The sequence below is a fragment of the Pocillopora damicornis genome, chromosome 4 (assembly GCF_964200805.1).
Source record: "Pocillopora damicornis chromosome 4, jaPocDami1.2, whole genome shotgun sequence".
Lineage (NCBI taxonomy): Eukaryota > Metazoa > Cnidaria > Anthozoa > Scleractinia > Pocilloporidae > Pocillopora > Pocillopora damicornis.
Window position 1 is genome coordinate 16841277 of NC_142673.1, and position 19619 is coordinate 16860895.

The 19619-nt window shown below is 39.8% G+C and overlaps 1 protein-coding gene across 1 annotated transcript; it reads left to right on the forward strand.

Moving 5' to 3' along the window:
* Positions 1-874: 874 nt before the first annotated feature.
* LOC113671202 (uncharacterized) lies at positions 875-19454 on the forward strand. Its single transcript, XM_027187418.2, has 23 exons — positions 875-1370; positions 3549-3641; positions 4280-4493; positions 5005-5169; positions 5460-5569; positions 6009-6137; positions 6803-6899; positions 7711-7832; positions 8652-8961; positions 9327-9576; positions 10188-10483; positions 10790-11041; positions 11614-11674; positions 11786-12063; positions 12449-13006; positions 13471-13722; positions 14330-14446; positions 15081-15224; positions 15613-15699; positions 15894-16136; positions 16367-16609; positions 16992-17683; positions 17759-19454. The coding sequence occupies exons 1-23, from the start codon at positions 1213-1215 to the stop codon at positions 17853-17855; spliced, it is 4968 nt and encodes a 1655-aa protein (XP_027043219.2). The 5' UTR covers positions 875-1212; the 3' UTR covers positions 17856-19454.
* The last annotated feature ends 165 nt before the right edge of the window (positions 19455-19619 follow it).

Here is a 19619-nt window from a genome sequence, read left to right on the forward strand (position 1 = left end):
TCAAGTGACTCAGACCTATTTTCTGAGTTGCGCCCTAAGAAGCACCATTTAAGAAGTGTTCAATGGAGGCCACATTTTTCAAATATTTAAGTCTCCAGTCGCCATTGTACTCCTCCACGAACTCAGCTATTCCTCAAGGAGTTACGTTGGTACAATATAAAATAAATTAAAGTCACGATCATTGTTCCGGCTTCCGAGGAGCTAAATTGTTGCGTGGGTGGGTTTTTCACCGTTTGACTTTTTAGCTGGGGAAAGACAAAGGCTGCATTGTTAACTAAAAACAGGTTAAGTATTAGCGACGTTTGAAATATAAAGAACATATTAAGAGAGACCTTTTGCTATGGGAACAGGACAACTGTTACCACAAATTTTACCCTTGCCATTTATGTCTTGGCACCTTTATCTTTAGAAATTATTATTTCTTATAATATGCAAATTATCACATCCTGTGTTTATATTTAAAAGTAGATTTCATCTTTTACTTTAAACAACACAGTCGCCTTAATTATCTTAGAAACAGCGAAAACCTACTATACTTAAGCATAATTTTTCGAGTAACTTTCCTTTTGAGTGAAAAGTGGTTGACTTATTTCGCCAAAATCAAGCCAAGGAAGGAAACATAGCAATGTTGAAAACCGTAAATGACGGCTATGGTTTCTCCAACTTCATTATATCGTACATTGGAGATTTCGACGCCGTTTTAATTTGCGACTGTGCTAAAAAGATGTTCAATAGCCTGCTATAATAGCGACCCGCGTCGTTTTGTACCTGCTTAATGAACCATGGAGCTTTGTGCTCGCTCTTAGCTGATTGGCCCGTTCGCCAGAATGCGGCGTTTTGATTGGTGTACAGAAATCACGGGAAACTGAAAGTCGTTCAACTGCCGCGGCGGTTTTTCGTTGCATATGTCAACAGAGACTCGGAACAAATTTCAAATTTTAACCTCTATCAGCGCCGTAGGAGCAACAAGGGAAACTTCACTGGAGTCGAAAACGCTCTTATTTCTTTATTACTGGTTAAAAACTGGTCAGTATCAGTACAGTGGGGGAAATGACTCTAATTTAAATTTGATTTGCCACGGTGTGTCGAGTTAATGATACGCTAAAGACCAAAAGAACGCGATTCGCGTCCATTGCGATCTCGTCACCTCTGAAAGCGTTCAGCAATAAATTAAGTTTACAGTATGTAATTGTGGAGAGGAAATCTTGAAAGATGAGTCGGAGGTCGAGTGTGAGCAGTAGTGTCAGCACCAGTGCTAGATCTGGCGTTGAAGATGATCCTTTGATGCGAGATTGCTATGATTTGAGACGAAGATTGCTCCAGACCGAACAGTCACTGCAAAGTTTGAATCCACCACATGCGACAAACGGGTAAGAATTTTCATTTATTTACTTCGCACTCACCCCTATAAGGAATAGATAAAATGAAGTTACAGTAGCAGCTCAGTAAGCTCCTTTTGTTCATCCATACGATCATTTCCAAACAGTTAATTCTCATTTTGCGATTGGACGTCCTGCAGTGAATCACAATCGTGAGTTTATCACTTATGGGCCTTCGTTCGCGATCATTAGGAGTCATTTGTACTAGAATTTGATGGAAGGGAAATTTTTTAGTCTTACTGTGTCTCTAAAATTTATGTATTACTATGTAGCTCTTTTAAAAGGAAATAACATTCGATGCCATTCCTAATTGTTGATTCGTGCGAGAGTGGTAGTCGCTTATTTACAAGAGCTTTAGAAGTTTCTACTCCTAATCAATGCCGTGTAAACAATCACGTTACACGCGTTTTGATTTTATTTTGATCAAGGATCTTGGATTCTGACTAAATTAAGGTAATGGCGGTATTTTAGTTGCTGTGTTTGACAGACAAAACAACAAGAGGACTGAATAGAAAATTCGTGTCGTAGTGAAATACTAACACGAGACAATGCACATGTTGTCCGCGTTCCGAAGTTGGTGTGTCGTAACCAAGGGTACGAAGTATTGACAAAGCTCGAAAGTGTACTATGTTTTCCTTTGATTACTTAGAATTTGATTTTTTCGACAAGGTGTTGCAATTTTCCAATCTTACGGAGGAAATTTCCGTAGATTTATCTTAAAGACTTCGGATTACCTCTGAAGATAAGCTGTGCAAAACAGTCAGGGTGATAATTGTTTAATCAACAAATTTTGATGTTCGCTGTTATCATAGTAAAGTATTTGTCTTCTTCTCTAAGTCATCGCTGATCACACAGACATGAACATTTCATGGTCCTTCAAAAGGATCAATGCATTTCACAGCTCTGACTAATGTTTTGAATATGTCCGCTTTTGAAATATTTCTCCAGAGGTTAAATGGTCTTGTTAAGGTGCACCCAAACATGTAATTGTTATTTAATTTAGACACGTCTACCTTGATCAAAATCGTATATATATTTTTTTTTGGAAAGATTAGGTTAAAGGGTTAATTTTTGTGATCCACTGCACTCTTTCAAAGCGATTAACATACTAACAGGGAATTTTATGTTGTCAAGAGTAGCACTGGATCTTGTTGACAACTGAATTTTGAAGGCTAATTTTTACTGTCTTATCTAAATAAATGGAAGTGTTTGTCAAGAAGTGACATTGATTTCTTTATGATAATAGCTCAGGAATCTATTTACTATCAGTGAGTATTTTCTGCCCAGGTTAGATAATGATGTGAGTTTATTCATGTTTGAGCTCATTTCTAGGTAAGAGAAAGACATGAATTTGGAATATACCACAAGTAGATTTCAGTATGTGTACCATTCAAAGGAGAAGTTTGTCAGTTTTGAATACAGCTATTGTAGTTATAAGGCCCAGTTGTGACACTGCAATTTGCATACTAAACCCTATTTCTTCAGTGAGGTATAGTTAATATAAACTTGCCATGATCTAAACCTTGGTTGGTATCTCACATGATTTACTCTGTTTAACAACTGCATCGCTTTAAGTGAAGGTTGGGTGCCTAATACATCCAGGAGCATCCTCTATTGGCAGCCAACTCCTAGATGGAGATTTCTCCCATGGTTGGCAGATTCTGGCAACCCAGCCATGAGCCCCCATACAGGAAAGGGAAACAGGCACCCATCACACTAAATAAACAGTGGAAAGAGGGAGGGAAGGGGTGGGGAAAACTGCCTGGACAATGAGCTGCCACAATGCTGCAAGTTCACACTCAAAGCACAGGCAAGAACACCTCAAAGAAAGTACATGTAGAATTCCAACACATACATGTGCATGTGCAAAAAAACCACTGACTCATAGAGAATGCAGATGCTCTTTATTGTCAACTCTGTTAAATTGCATTTAAAACTGCATTAAAATGTTAGCTATTGTCTTTCTTATAATAAGTTGAATGATACTGACATCATGATAGATAGAGCAACATGGAATCTATTTATGTTTAACTATTCTCCATTATAACAAGAACAAGGTCAACTTCAGCCTAACTCCCTATAAAAGGCCTGGCAACTTAGCACTCAACTGTATGAGGGGGTTGTTTATGGAAAAACTGCTTAGTCAATCAATTTTTTTGCCTTTTGCAGCAAATCACGACAACCTCCTCAGAAGCAAATTTCTTATGAAACAAGAGCTGAAACAAAAGATCGAAACTTTCGTGCCAATGCTGAAGAGCTTGGGTAAGTGGCCTCGTTAGCCTATATCACAATATCACTCCTGTATCCACATTAAGGTCATGAGACTAAAGGATTACTAACTGGAGAAGCTCTTGATTGTTAATCAAATCCTTACTGTCAGCACCTTCGTTAAGAACAGTACGGAGAATGTGCTTACAGATGTTAAACTGTAGAGGGTTTAAAGGCAGTTAATAAGCATTTAGGAATCAAACTGTTGCACAACTCTGGCAAATCTACTAGCATGTTGATGAATAAATTTCTTGTCTAGTAAGGCGATTATGAAGGACCAATGATGTTCTAATATTTAATACATGTATATCACAGAACCTATGTCAAAAGTAGTTACAGTGATTGCTAGGATTAAGAATTACCTTTGAATATAACAAAACCTTGACATAACAATTTACAAGGATGGACAATCACCCATTTGGTAAAGAATAAATGTAAAGATAAAAGAGTGCTATAATGATGATGAAGATTAAAACAGAAAGCTATATGTGAGCTTAAAAATTTTCTGAAGACTAAATTCTTTAAGTTGAAATTGCCTGTTGCATAGAAAGCGACCAAAAGTATAACATAGACAGATTATTTGTAACTGCAAATCTTGGCTCTTGTGTAGAGAAAGTGTCCATTTTTTTCAGTCTAAATGGCCAGAGAAGAAGCTTTTCATCCTCACCAGAGAGTGCTGTGGGTCAAGTGTTGACCTTAGCTGACCTTACCCCAGCTGGCTCTGAGCCAAATCTTTTGTCCAAGGGTCGCAGAGGGACTCCATTGATAACTAACTCCCAGCCCTTGAGGTCATCATACACAGACCTCAGAAATGTATCAACTCACTTGTCACCAAGAGACCAAGAGGTATACCAAGTGTATTATTCAGTTAAATTTTTACAAAATGTTGTGGGTTTTTTTAACACTTTCACAATAATGCAATATCAATACATTTTCAACTAGAAAGGTGATAAGGATGAAGGAAACATAAAGTGGGGGATATTGTTTCTGTCAACACTGAGTTTGGAAAGACTGTATGGTATATGATGTGAAGAACTGATGTTAACCAGATGTTTAGGGTGAAAAGATTAACTTTGTTACTTGAGAGCAGTTTCCTCAGTATAGGCTTGTGGACAAGCACAGACACAGCTCTCAGTGCCCAAGTGCACAGCCTAAAGTGAAGATAACAGAAAGTTTACTATTCCAGTTTTAGGTCACTGTAATCACTTCACGATAATATGAGCTGTAGCTTCATCATCAACAGACATTTTTGCTCTAGGGATGCATTATCCTCAAAGAATCAATGACGGGCAGTTAATTTTATTTTACTCTTTTTTTTATCTTATTTATTTACAAATATCTTAAAATCTTGTTGCAGCTTGATAGCCGGTCATTTGGTAGTGCAAGTGACTATGACCATGATACCATGATTAAAAAACTTTCTAAACAGCGCGAGGAAAACTCCCAACTTGTCAACCAGAACCACAAGATTATGACAGAACTTGAAAATCTCAGCTATGACCTACATCAGGCAAGAAACAAGGCAAGTTAGCACATGATAAAATGACGGCAGCATTGCCCAATGTTTAGAGCCCTGCAGGACTAGTAATCTTGTGGTCCTCCTGTCTTAGAGTTTTCCACCCTACAACCCACTGGATTTGTTCTCAGTTGCATTGAACTCAACTCAGTAGCTGCAATCTGTAAATGGCCAACTGGTCAAACTCCTGCAAATAAAGATTTTTCACCATTTTGCTTCTTTTACAGTCCTTCTGAAGTTATAGAAACACACATATGTGTGGAAACTTGATTTTTTTTGTTGTTGTTGTTTTTCAGGTAAAGATTCTAAGCCAAGAGTTAGACGTTGAAAGGAAAAGATTCCCTCCTATGGAAGACAGGATTGTGAGTTTAGAGTCGGACCTGGCTTCACAGGAGGATGCTGTGAGGTAGAACACTGTCTTTTTGAGCACATTGGTTATGATTTATTATCAGCCAACTTTAACATCCCTAGCCCTGATTTACAGGGAATCTTAAGGGAATGTTAGGTTAAGCCAAAAGGAAACTGCTAGTAAGGGAAACAACATCTACAAAGCTACCTGATTGTAGGGGAGGTTACCTCAAGTGCAGCTAAGTATATAACAAACCACTACGATGTATCAATCAGTTTGAAGCTTCACTTTTACCTGGGCAATGTTTCCTACAACCATCAATTTTCCCCTTTCCCCTCTTCAAGCACGGGCAAACAGAGTAAGAGACATTCTGAAAACAATTGTTTTTTAATTACATTTTTTTTTTAATTCTTTAGACAGCTAAAGTATGTTTCATCTCTGAACAAAAATTTTAATTGTGGCTGTCTTTCAATGGGTACTTTCTTGTATTCTACAGATTTGCAGAACAAACCATGCAAGAATGCAGGGAAGAGCTTCAGTCAAAGACAGAAGAACTTAGAAGTGTTCTTGAATCAGCAACTGCAGCTGAAAATGAACTCAGAGAAGAAGCAAAATTAAGGAAGAGGTAAGCAAGAATCAAAGCAAATTTTGTCTGTTACTTTTTTTTTTCCAAAGAGTTTTTAACCCCTCAGGCTTTCCATTGTCCTCTTATCTCCTGTACAAAATGTTTCAGTCCATGTTCTTGCAAGGTCATTGAAACGATCGTAGTACCAAATAGTGGTACTGCCTGATCACGGTCTAAGTAGTTAAGCTGTTGTTCAGTTTCTTCTCCACACCTGCAGATGGTGATATCACCAAATAATGTAAAAAAATAGTGACAAAATAAAATAAACAATACGTACACAATGCCTCGACTTGCTATTAATAAATGGGTTCTGTGTACCTGAGAACTACCAAGTTCTTTGCTGACACAGTTTCTTAGACAAACTGTGATCTTCCTTTCTCAGATTCTCAGTTAACCCTTAGACTCCCATTGCATTGTAAGTGACTAAGATCTTATTTCTCCTTACAATATCACTCTTGAATCAAACGTGTAAGTCATGATAATAAAGGAAATGATCATGAACTTAGAGAGCTCCTGATTATTAAACAGATTCTCCTTGTCAGCACCCTAGGAAATGTGGAGAGAGAAGTAAGGAGAATATGCATACTGATGTTAGGGCATAAGTTTTCTGTCATTTGGTGCACGCCTGATAATTTTGTTTAAATTCTGTAATCATTTGTCAATAGATTGGAGGATCAGCTTGAAGAAGCTTTAAGAAATGTTGAAGAGCTTTCAGACAAACTCACAGAACAGGATACCACGATAAAATCATTAAGAAAACAGGTAACCTGCATGGAGTTAGAGTAACTTATTCAACATCGCTTGAATTAAATCATTTTCAGGACTGGTACTCACCTTGTGAAGCTGGAGCACTTTTTGATTGGCATTTGTAAGGCCAGGCCCCAAAGTAGTCACAGCGACCAATTAGAGCAAATGATATCTAACAAGGGACCAATGGGAACTTTAAGTAAAAGCGCGCCAAATCCCTAAAGAGCGGGAAAACGCGAGTGACCAAGTCGTAACTGGTTCAGTTTTGCACTTGATTGGTTGAGAGGGTGGTGCAAGTTTACTAACCAATCACACAGTGTCCTTAGCAAAATGTTATGGGTACTCGGTGAAATTTTGTGGAAACCTGCAATAGACAGCAGCACCCTCTTCACCTGGAGGCAGTAGCATGTACTAGTCAGTCTCGTCTGCACACCTCATCTTCTTTCCTCTATTTGAAAACAAATCAGACTTGAAACTATTTTAAAATTTCTTAATACATATTCATTTTTTTTTTTCAATCATCTTTTCAGCGTTGAGCTGGATTATTTGTGGTATAACTAAATTTCGAAAGCATTCTATTTGTTGTTTCTTAATTTATTTGTTCGATGTGTCAGTTACACGCACATAAGATGAAACAGAAATTATACATTTCATTAAATGGTTTGAACCAAGAATTAACAGTTCATTGTGTAGTGTTGTCGTCCGGATGAGAGCAACGGACTGTTTTGGGCTCCTCTGTGACTGACAGTTAGATAATCAGAGAGGATTCGTGGAAACCGTTTAGTTTCTAATCAACTTAGTTACGTTATTGTCTCTTTGGTTGCAGCATTCAGACCGTGAGAGACACTGGAAAGACGTTAGTTCCCAATCCCAGCGAGAAAGAGATGATCTGCTGGACAGAGAAGCCACTTTACAGGCGCAAATAACAGACCTACAGGAAGAAATAAGGTAAGATGCGTCAAAATCAATAATTAAATGCAGTTCGTTTGTCTTTAACTATATTCTAATGGCAGTACGCACATGTATATGTGAATGAGTTTAGAAAGAAGAAAAGGAGGTGCAAACATAGTTATCAGTCCCTTGTAAGACACAGTAAATATACAACCTTAAGATTTTTAAATTGGAATTTACAACCCCAAAACTACTTCCAATTTTCATGTTGAATCGTCAACAGGGGCACGGATCTGTCATTTTTACTGTCAAGGGTGTCCGATTTTTTAAGACTAAAAGAAATAAATTTTTTCGAATCTTTTTTATTGTTTTTCTTTTCCATGAAATCCTTTTTTTGACCACATTGTTTGAATTGGGTTGCATTAATTGGTTTTTCATCGTAACGTTGGGTAATTGTCTTGAAATCGAACCAAGCAAGTGAAAAGCAAACAGCAATCGTGACTATTTCGATCGCGTTTACTCGTGCATGAAGCCAGAATTAAATTGTTATTCTTGAGTTTTCATTGCCCTCCTCCTTCTGTGATTCCTTGCGCCTTGATTGGCCACTGCGAGTGTAATTTCACTACACTCATATAAAAACTGCCCGGCGGTCCCGTATTCTCATCATCTCGGACGCAAGTTGGGATGGAAGCGAAGAGAAATAGCTTATTTCACTGGGTAGAAACTACATAAAACTTGTTGGTGTGGGTATCGAACTCGCATGGCATTGAGCACCGAAACTGACGTATGAAATACAGTTTACATCACGTCGCTTATATACATAAGATCCGTTAGGAGGTAGCTTTCTATGGTATACTTTAATCTTTTTTGACGTAGACTTCTCCAAGCCGAAGGGACAGCCAAGGAAGACAGTCAGACGTCTATGCAACACGAGAATACCAGTTTACGTGCCACTATCTCGCGTCAGAGCCAAAAAATTGGAAGAATTGAAAACGAACTTAGAAAAAACGAGCTTTTGTTGAAAGACCAAGGAGAACTACACAACACAGTGGAGAAACAAAAGGAGAAAATCATCCAGTACCAGCGAGAGATCGAAGAAACAAAACTTCACATGGCCCGATTAGAAGGATTAGTTCATCAGGTTCAGGAACAGAGCATGAAAGAGCATGTGACTGCCACGCCCTCTGTGAGTATTTCTGAGAGGTTTATTGTAAACTTGTACCGTAACAACGCCAGCATTGCGTGAACGAGGCAAGTTTTTGCTCGCTCTGATAATTGAACCGAAGATTTACTGCTTCGATTCGTTATTTTGGTTGAAGTAGAGTCATTCCAAATTTACCAAACTTGTAGCAAGAGGCCAGCCTTTTTCCCCGTAAGCCATTTCGTTTGCTCGAGCTGCTTTTTTGTTTGACATGGCCAATACTTTCCTTGAAATTTCTGTAGAAATTTTTGCAATCCTTTTCCGTTGAGACGTGCCTGCCTAGTCTCTATACAAATACACAAAACAGATCGCCTTTTGTCTTAAATGTTCGCTTACTCTTCTGTTCTCAGACCAGTGACAGTGGCATTTGTAGCAGTACCCAGACAATGAACGGTTACCATAGCATCAGTCCTCGCAACATGGGTAGTTACATACAAGATGACGTAGACAACGAACGCGATCACGTGACGGGCAGCGGGGGAACAGCGAGAGCGGTGATAGCCGATCTGAAACTGAAACTGGCAATGAAAGAAGCTGAGATACAAAAACTACAGGCTACTGCTGTAGCACGGGCGGCCGCTCAGCAGAAGCACATAGCGGGTGAGCAAGATCTGACTATTAATTCTCCCCTCTAGCTACTACACAATTCCTTGTAAGTTAGTTACGAGAATTTGGTGTTAGAGTAAGAAAACAACTTCTGCCTGGTAAGTTTGAGTATTCTCATGACCTGTTTGCTGGATAATGTATGGATATTTTAGGGAGAAGTTACTTGTTAATCATTTGTGGGAGTTACTGGGTCAATATTGGTTGGAGGTGGGATGAAGATCATGCAGTAGTCATATCATTTTGAGCAGACACGACGTGAAATAAGAACGCGACAACTTGCAGAATCCCTTGGCCTCAAGCACTCCTAACTATCGATATTAACTATCGATATTTGAAGTGGAGTTCAAAATGAGCAGACAAGACGGACTTTTCAGAGAGGAAGCACCTACCTTGTATTTGAAGCCTGCCTCCTTTTGTGCGCAAGTTAGGAGCTTGTTGGCCAAATTCGCATCGTCCGAACAAACTCCCTAGCCTGGAAGCACAGATTGAAATCATGATTGAACGCTTTTATAAATTAATTCTGAGAACTATGCTAGGAAGTTTCATGGCAATCGGGAACGTTTGTCCTCGTGTTCATGGTGCATTTTCGTCTGTTTCATTGTCAGGTTTAGCTGGTGATGGTGGTGTTATGGATGGTTTGAGAACCGAGTTGTCGGCCATTGTGGAACGGAGTCGTATTGGTGATCGTAAGCAACAGGAACTTGAACAGATCATCTCGCGCTTAGAGGATGAAGTGGCGCGGTACTCGGCTCAAGCCATTCAACTGGAAGAGCGACTGGCGGACAAAATGGCGCAGATTGCGTCTCTGGAGAGCAAGCTCGGTCAAAGAAATCTTAAAGTGGTTGATTTACAGAACGAACTGGAAGCAAAGATTTCAGAAAATGGAATTCTACAGCGTGAGGTAGTAGAGTGACTCTGTCGTCATTGCCCTCTTATTAAAGGCACAGAATACCCATTAAGGCTTTCTATGAGGGAACCTAAGGCCATCACGTTAGCTTTTCCCTTCTGATGAGGCCTTATAACGCTGGAAAAGTTGTTTATGTCTTCCAAAATCATAGCTTACTTTTGTTTCTTTTATTTCTTTGCTTTTTTGCTCTTCCTTCTGAATGAGATTCTAGCCTCCGGTCCCCTGCATAAGACAAGATAGCACTTATGATCTTGAGTCTCGCTCCCTAATTGTCTCTTTTATATCTTTAATCTTAACAAGGTTCGACAAGCTACGTCACGCTTTAGCACCGTCGAGAGACAGCTAACTGACAGGACATCTGAATCGAGCTTACATGAAGCTAAATTAAGGGAGATTCAAGAGGAGCTGGAATCTAAGACTCGGCGTATCGGGGAACTGGAAGGATCCCTGGAAGCAAAGGACATCGAACTGAAGGAATCTGCCGCACTCGTAGACAGAGTGAAAGCGTTACACGGTGAACAGTGTCACGAACTGCAAAGGCAGATAGAGGAGGTAAGACGAAGATGAGCAATGCATCATAGTTATAGCTACGGATCGCAAAATATTTTGGGAGAAAGCTCTCGAACTTGTCCTTTTGATGTGGCGTTAATGTTAGTGCCTTATTGTTATCTAGGGGAAAATGCGACAATGAATGAAAAGGATTCCTATTATGAGAGGCATAACTCTGCAACTGTGTTGTTTCTTTTTTTATATTTATATGTCCAAAGATACTTTCTTTTGATCGTGGAAGAGTCGCAAAATTTTGAAATTATTATGTTAGAAGCAGTCATTTTTAAGGAATTAGTTTGTCACGACGAAAACCCCCAGAAGCACAGGATTCAGTCCAGATAGAGTGAAAGTGCCTATAATGTTACTGCATTTTTTCTGACAATGCATAGTGCAGCTAGGCTCGGAACTACGTGGTTGTTTAAAGTAAAATTTCGTTTTTTCGCTAGTCATATGTTAAAGCTGGGAAGAAAGACTGTCTGAAAAAGATATTTCTTTTTCAGTCGTAGATTCATGCTTTCTCGCTGACATTGCAATAAAATTGTGTGTATTCAAAAGAAAAGTGTTTTTTTCTTCAGTTGCAGAGATCATTTGAGGAGAAAAATGCTGTCTTAGCTCATCTTGAGACTTCCTTGGCAGGTACGATATCGATGAGCGCTCGCTTCAATTCTACATTGATTTCACATTATATGTCGCAGAATCTATTATCGGATTTCCTTTGTGATAATGTGTTTTTTGTCACGTCTCTAGCCTCCCGCCAAGAACTGACTCTAAAAAAGTCACTCGGCGATCAAATGGAGCGAGCTCTACAGGAACAGAAGAAAGAGATCGAAGTACGGGACACTCAGTCTGTCCAGCACAGTCAGAAACTGGAAAAACTGGAAGAACAGGCTGATAAGGCCACACAGCAGGTCAGAAAGATGGAAGTGTCGTTGGCAGAATGTCACAAGGAAATCGAGATGTACGTGGAGCAGTTAAAAGAAGCTCGCAGTGCACATGAACAGGAGTTGGAAGAGAAGGGACTAGAGGTGAGATTCAAGAGGAGTACTAAGTTAGCTATTTATGATAGATGTGTACTATTCCATAGATTCGTAGCAAGGTTCCTAGGGAAACGCTTTCGCTATAGCCCTGCAAAAATCGCAGGGAATTTTCTTCTTTGCCTGCAGCTTCTTTGAGTCTCTTGGAATTTATTTAGGACAGAACTAATTGTAACAAGCTCAACAATAACCGTAATCAGTGCCAGATCCCTTGCAGACCTCTCACCGGCTTGCTTTGACCCAGGCCCCAAGCTTTTAATTAAATTAATGACAGCTACCTGCAAGCTAGAACCCAGTTCTCACAATATGAAGATCAGTGCGGTCAGCCCAAGACCCCTGCATCTGATTTTACTTTAATGTTGTCTGTCCTATTTAGATATCCAAGCTGGAAAAAGCATTGCAGCAGACACTGTCAGACGTCCATAAAAAAAACGAACAGAATGTTCAGCTAGAACGTATGGTTGCCGATCAGCAAAACGCGCTACAAAGAGATCAAGAGAGAATACGTGATTTGGAGGAATCGCGCTCTCACCTGCAACAACAAGTCGCCATCTTAGAAGAAGAAGTTGCTCGGGAACGAAACACATCGCAATTGGAATCGAGCGACTTACATCAGAAACTCCAAGGAGCCAAAGAAGATATTGACGAAAGAACTCGGCAAATTAACGAACTTAACTCGACTCTGAGAGAAGTTCATAAAGACATGAAACACAGCTCAGCGAGTATTGTGGAGTTGGAGCAGCTTCTGCAACAGTCCCGAAGCCAGTGTGACAAGAAGACCGCGCAAGCACAGACGCTGGAGCAAGCTCTTAAGGAAACGCGAAAGCAACTGTCCGAGATGACAAAGAAAAACGGGGAGTTGGAGGAGAGGTTGCGTCAGGTGGAGGGAGAATTTTCGGAAACGACGGAACATAATGCGGAACTGGATAACGAGGTAATATTTCGATGGATTTGTTGTAACTTCTGTTGGATGCTGAAGACTCTTAGAAGTGAAAATACGTGAAGTAAACACTGAGGTTCATTGAGATTGTGACATACAATGCGGTATCTATAGCGCGTTGTTTAAGTTTTGTTTTACCACTCTGTGATTAGTCGCAAAACCCGCGTCATCCTATAAAACAGTCATACAGTGCGTCAAACTAAACACAGTGGCGACTTAGTCACTCGTGTGTTTATGTGTATGTACACGTGGACCGTAACACGTAATTACTTTGAGTATCCATATCCACCTTGTAGTATTTTCCCGTTTTCTGATCGGTCAAGTGCTGGTGCTATAATCGTACCTATGACGTAAGCAAGCCCAGTTAGTTCTCGGGGAGTACACTCTTAGTCATTGTTCACGTCGTCGTGATTATACGTCTCCCTCGCAGACTAACATCTTTTGCAATTGTCATTTAGGTGAACAAAATTCAGACCGAATTACAGGACACAATATCCCAACTGAAATCGCTCCAAGAGGTGTTGCAGACAAGTCAAAAAGAAGTTCAAGAAAAAGAAAAGAAAGTCGAAGAACTGGACAGAATGTTGAACGAGAGCATGGAAGAACTACAACAGAAAGATAAGAACTTGAAAGAGAAGGAGAATAAAGTCGTTGAACTCGACAAAGCGCTCAAGGAGAGACAATGGGAACTAAAGCAGAAAGCCGCTCAGGTGAGTCACTGAACGTCACATTAACATAAGACTCAGAGGTTCAGAGCAAGTACTGCGAGTTCTTTTCGTGCTGCCGTCAATGATTCTTGTGACAATCATTTTAAAGCAGAAAACGGATAAAATTTTTTTCAAGCGCAAATGAGTTCTATGACCTTTTTATGTTTACAAGATAACAAAATTGTTTCAAAGAGGTCCGCAAATACGTGACGGCAGGTACCTCTTTTCTCTGGCGGATGCAACATGAACTATTGATTTGACATCGACTTCTAATTTGAGGATGATTTGACATGAACTGAAGCTCGCCTTTGTAGGGATGAAAGCATTCTCATCTCTCCTCTTGTACTCTACACACAAATTTGATGTCAACCACTGTACTAGCACTGTACTTCTTTCCTCTGGCAGATGTATAATGAACTATTGATTTGACATCGAGTTACAATAATGGAGAACGATTTGACATAAACTGAAACTCGCCTTTGTAGGGATAAAAACATTCTCGTCCCTCCTCTTCTACTCCATATCCTGAATTTGATGTCAACCACTGTACCAGCAGTTTTCTTTGTCTCTAATTAAGACAAAGCTTCACGTTTTTCACTGTACTTTCCAGGTTACCCAGCTTGATATGACCATGAAGGAACACAAGAGTGAACTCCAACAGAAGGTCATCACTTTAGAGCATGCGTTAAACCAGGCTCGATATGAACTTAGCGAGAGAGCTGTTGAGGTAATTAACCCTGAAGACATGCGTCACTTTCTTCAACTGTGTTACCCTTAAGTTGTTATTGCCAGTAAATTATTTGCTCGAAATGAGTTTGGAATCTTTTGGTTGCAACCAAAAAACATTCTCAGTCATACACAAATACTAATGTATCCTACACTCTGTCTTATGCATAGAGAGGAAGCTTACTAGTAAACTACCTGGGAAATTGTACGAACTCGTTATCTGTTGTGGAAATTTAGAATAAGAAAAGCAAAGTCCAACCTCACAAGTCGAGCCACGACAGTTGTTACTGTTGTTAATGTAGTTGTGTTTTAAGCCTTTTTTCTTGGGAAGAACCCCAGTAGGCTCATGTATTCGACTCAGTTCCCTAGCTCTCGTACAGACATATTGAATGTAGTTGTTGAAATAAGATCAGTCATCCCAGTGACGAGAAAATGTTAACTTTTTTATATATTGTGTACTCCGTGGCGTGATGCATTACTGGCGTAATATAAAGTATTTTGCAGCATTGAAGGTTTTATTCCAAGGAATTAAGTCACATTGTTGTTTGTCCAGAGATACAATCCTAGGTAATAATCTACATGATTTACACCAAGAAAGTTGCCGTTTTTTTCGATTATATCGTTTACTATTGCAGATTGCCGAGCTTAGAGCTAAACGGGATCAAAATCAGGAGCAAGAGAGGCAAAGGAAAACCAGAATCGAACATTTAGAGAAGACTGTAAAACATCAGCAGCAAGAGTTAAAGAAACGCGCTACTCAAGTGGCTGAGTTTGAGAGAGTAAGTGCTGCATCGTTGTTTTTTCTGTAATTTACATGGCAGTTCAACAATGTTGGTAATCAGTTAATCAGAATTGCAAACAGAAACTTGCCACGGAGCTAGTGGTTAGTCGCTACAAAGAAAAATTGTCCAAAGTCGTTTAAGGCGGGAGAATTGACACCTAAATATGCAACCACTGCCAATCGCGTCGCTAGAACGCGCGAAAGTTTGTCAAGATTGATTAACAGTTTGCTTCTAAGTAGTTGAGGGAGGAACAGTTTTATTCTTATTGTTTGCAGTAAGTCGCGCAATTTTTCGAGCCAATGGGAAAATAATGTCGACTAAGAATCTCTGTTTCTTTTTGTCACTATTGATACAAGTGAGACCAACTTTTTGTTTTGGTTGTCAGGAACTTTCGAAGTGGAAAAAGAGACGTGAGGATTCAGAAGAGACAAGTCAAGAATTACGCTTGGCTCGTGAGCAGCTGCAAAACACGGTAATTGCTATCTGACTTTGTCGAGTCAATTTTAGGAAGATTTTTCATACATTTTTCCACAGATCTCTTTAAACCTGGAGAAGTAGCCCTATTAGGAGCCATTTGTTATTTGAATTCCATGTTCAAGGAGAGAAATTTTAAAAGATACTTTTCTAAAGAAGAATTTAGCTTTAATTAAATTTTTACTTCCATAGCACGCAGAACTGATGGAAGCTCGCCGCGATCTTTTGAAGTGTCAGAGGACGGAACAAGAGCTTATTCGTGAACTTGATGACGCGCATGCACTCTTGAACACGAAGGAGTCGGATTGTACAAGACTTGCAAAGGAACTTGGAGCGGCTCAGGTGCGGGAAGCTCAGGCTGAGGCAAGGTGTGTGCAGGAAATGAGAAAAGCACATCAACAGCACGAGTTAAAAGAGGCCACCCAGGATCAAGAGGTAAAAAAAATATAATAGTACTTTGGGCCCGTTATTTTAAATAACGGCTGACAGTTCGTCTCTGCAATAAGTTTTACGGGATCATATTATTTACCATGTAATTTTGTTTATGTTCCTCAGTAATGCAGAGCTCTTAAGTACCAGTTTACTTGTGGAGGTTACTTCATTAAACGCAACGTCGTTACTTTCATGATTATAATGTTCTTTTTTCTCGAATTTCTTTGTGGAAGGTACAACGCCTTCAGGAAGACCACGCCAAAGCACTCGCACAGAAAGATGAAAGCGATGCAGCTCACCGTATAGAAATTCAGAGACTTCAAGATCAGGAAAGAAGACACGCCCAAGATTTAGCTCGAGCACAAGAACAAAACGGAACTTTAATAGAGGACAACAGAAGCTTGGCATCTCAGCTTGTGTTGTACCAAGAAGATGCGAAGGCGACGAGTGAGATGCTTGTTATAAAAGATGCAGAGGTATTTTTAATGCTCGGTCTTTAGTTGAAAATGTAATTGAGTAAACGCTGTACCTGAGGTGGAGTACTCGCCGAATATAAACTCCAAGGGCATAGCAAATGTCCATTCCACCATTATTTGTGATCAAACTCCTCTTTGGGAACAAAAAACCTACTAAACTTTTCCTCGCTCCCTCTTATTTGGCTTTTTAATCAGTTGATAGCAGCGCCTAACCGCTGTATGTTTTGAAGCCTCGTTGAACCCTGAAAGCCTTTTATTACAGCTTAATGTGAGGATTTACTTATCAACCACACTCTTTCCAATTCATCGCTATTTCCTCAAGATCAAATATTTATTTTATGGTTGTGGATTTTCTGACATCTGTCGTCTTTTCACACCACAGATCGCTCGTCTGGAGGCCAAAGTGTCCGGCTATGAGAGAGCTACGTTCGGTACGAGTGTTCGTCTTGACGGAACAGGCCGAATTACTCCGAGAGGAACTAGAAACGCGTCGCACATGCGTCATTTAACCTCACCGAGAACTGTGTCAAAGTCTTCGGCCAGCGGTATGAAGAAAAGTAACTCGGACCAAAACCTTAATAACGTGTCAAGCAACAGTACACTAGTGACTTTCAGCCATCTGGATACTCAAGACATGATGGAAAACCACGCTCATCCTCAAATGCCAGGTATTCTTGTGAGCCAACATCACTCACACAGTCAGAAGCCGTACTCTTTTCCTCACGACCAGAGTAGATCGGTACAGTCAAGCTTAGAAACTCTCGAGGGACTTCTTAAACAAGCAAACATGGAAATGGCTCGAGATAGTTTACCTCTGCTTCTCAATAACTCTACGTCACAAGCCGGTGACGTCACTCTATCTGCCGCTGACCTTAATACCACGCAACCGTCTCCACCTCAAAAGGAAGAGCGTGACAGAACTGCTGAGAAAGATACTAGTGTAATTGATGGCGACGGCGGGCAGGTCAGCGGATTGTACGAAAATCTTCATGAACAATTAGAGAAGAAGAAAGCGTCGCTGGGTATGTCACGTGATAGGGGAAGCGATAGTGATTCTCTGGACCCTGATAAATGGTGAGTTATATGTGCGACTGACATTTCTTTTTTGATTTCTGTCTAATATCATCGCTGATTTCTGTTTTCTTGTAGTCGCGCCAGTCTTCAACAACGCTTGGCTCTCAATGAAGCAAGAAGAAAGAACATAGACCAACAGCTACTGGAAATGCAACAGAATGTTGTTTCTTGAGAGCGCCGATACCGTTTAACTTCCAGGATCTGATGGGTGTGTCTCTCCTAATACATTCCCATTGCGGAAGTAGTTATTTAAAGTTAGTACATATCAATTTCTTCCTGGAATTTCTAAAAGGGTTAAAATCGAATTATACGGAAATAAGGTCTAACCTACATATTTTATCAGGATTGCCACTTTTGATATCATCATAAGCGTTGACCAACTTTCAGGGAGTTGAACGACATTTTGCACCGAATTGCTTCTTGATCAACTGAATAAGTATGGTTATTACTCTGACGTGTTCTTGCGGTGTAAATATGCCACATCTCATTCACCACTCGATCGCCGTTCATACGTACAACAAAACTGTTTTTAATCTTAGTTTCAATCACATTCACGCGAATAGATATTTTTATTCGGAAAGTGTGTGCGAAGTTCACATATTGCGTATTCGCTCCCGGTCATGCAAGTTCTTTGAGGTTTTCGTTCTTCTCCAGTCAAGTATTTATATGGTGCCTTTATGATTGAAAAATCCTATTAAGTGTTTTCTTCGAAAGACGCGCGTTACGGTTCATTTAGCCATCCTAACTAGTGTAGCCTAGATTTTATGGCTCTTAATTTGCAAATTGCAGTCTGTGGTAGAGTAATTTTGAGAGTGTGGAAAGTATTCCGAGATTGTTTTGGTTTTGCTTTACTTCATTGGGTGATTTGTCCAGAAAGCCTGCGTCCTTTTCTCAACCAATTAGATTAAAGGAAAATTAAAACCAATCGAGACTTGGCTCCACGCGGTTTCCCGCGCGTAAATCAATTTAGTTTTTGTTACTTTGAGTTCTCGTTGGCTCGTTGTATTATTTTCCTTTCCTCCAATTGACTGTTGTTTTACTCAATACAATGCACTCTAATGTGCGTCATCTTCGTTCTCTTTTGCCGTGCTATTACCTCGGTGATATTTGTTTTCATCAAATGATTTTTTCGGGGTTTACATGTTATTAAAGGTAACTTTCTGTACTAATGACGCAGTTCTTTAGGGTGGCTCAGAAAACCTTTGTGGTTGGTTCAGAGCAAGCCTAATTGGCCAACAATGAAGTGGCTCTTCACCTTCCTTGGAATTGTTTTTAGAACTCTTCAGAAGGATGATCTTACTTTTTGATTGCAATTCAATAATATAAAAAGGAAGGCAGTGAATTGGTGGAGACCTGCAATCGAGTGCGTTGCTCAGAGGCTTACAGTTGCTTTAATAACCTTGCATGTTAGTGATTATTTCTTGGTGAGAAATAATTAAACAGATTTTGACAATCATTTTACAAAGAAACTCGTAAAACTGTGTAGCATCGCTCTATCAAAGAACCATTTTGAGCCACCCTAGGTTTACTCGTCCACTTTAGCCCTCAGTGTGGGTCTACAAGTCATGTATGGTTTCTCGTACAAAACGAAGACGCCATCTTCAGCGTTAAGAAAATGAAGCCAAAGAAATGTAATATATTTTTATGCATAATATTTTGATATATAAGATATTTCTGTGGTAATTTTCGCGTAAGTGATCTGTTTTAGTTGATTCATAGATTATGACAGACGTAGATGTAATTGAAATTTATTAAAATGTGGATGATTTTGTGCCTTTGTATTTTTAATATATGGCGTCTTGAGAGCCACAGTGTCCGATAACATGATATTGGGGAAAAACCGAAATGACGTAGGTTGAGGGAGCATGCGCAAACGATATGTGAGGCACGCGAAGCTTGTTGAATACCTCGCACTCATGGGGGCCGCGTTGTCACC

What these genes read in the sequence shown, in the direction of transcription:
- LOC113671202 (XM_027187418.2), top strand. Translation starts at nt 1,213, where the DNA reads ATGAGTCGGAGGTCGAGTGTGAGCAGTAGTGTCAGCACCAGTGCTAGA. An exon ending in TAAAATCATTAAGAAAACAG is followed by an intron (nt 6,900 to 7,710) that starts GTAACCTGCATG and finishes CTTTGGTTGCAG; the next exon opens with CATTCAGACCGTGAGAGACA. An exon ending in TAAAGCAGAAAGCCGCTCAG is followed by an intron (nt 13,723 to 14,329) that starts GTGAGTCACTGA and finishes TGTACTTTCCAG; the next exon opens with GTTACCCAGCTTGATATGAC.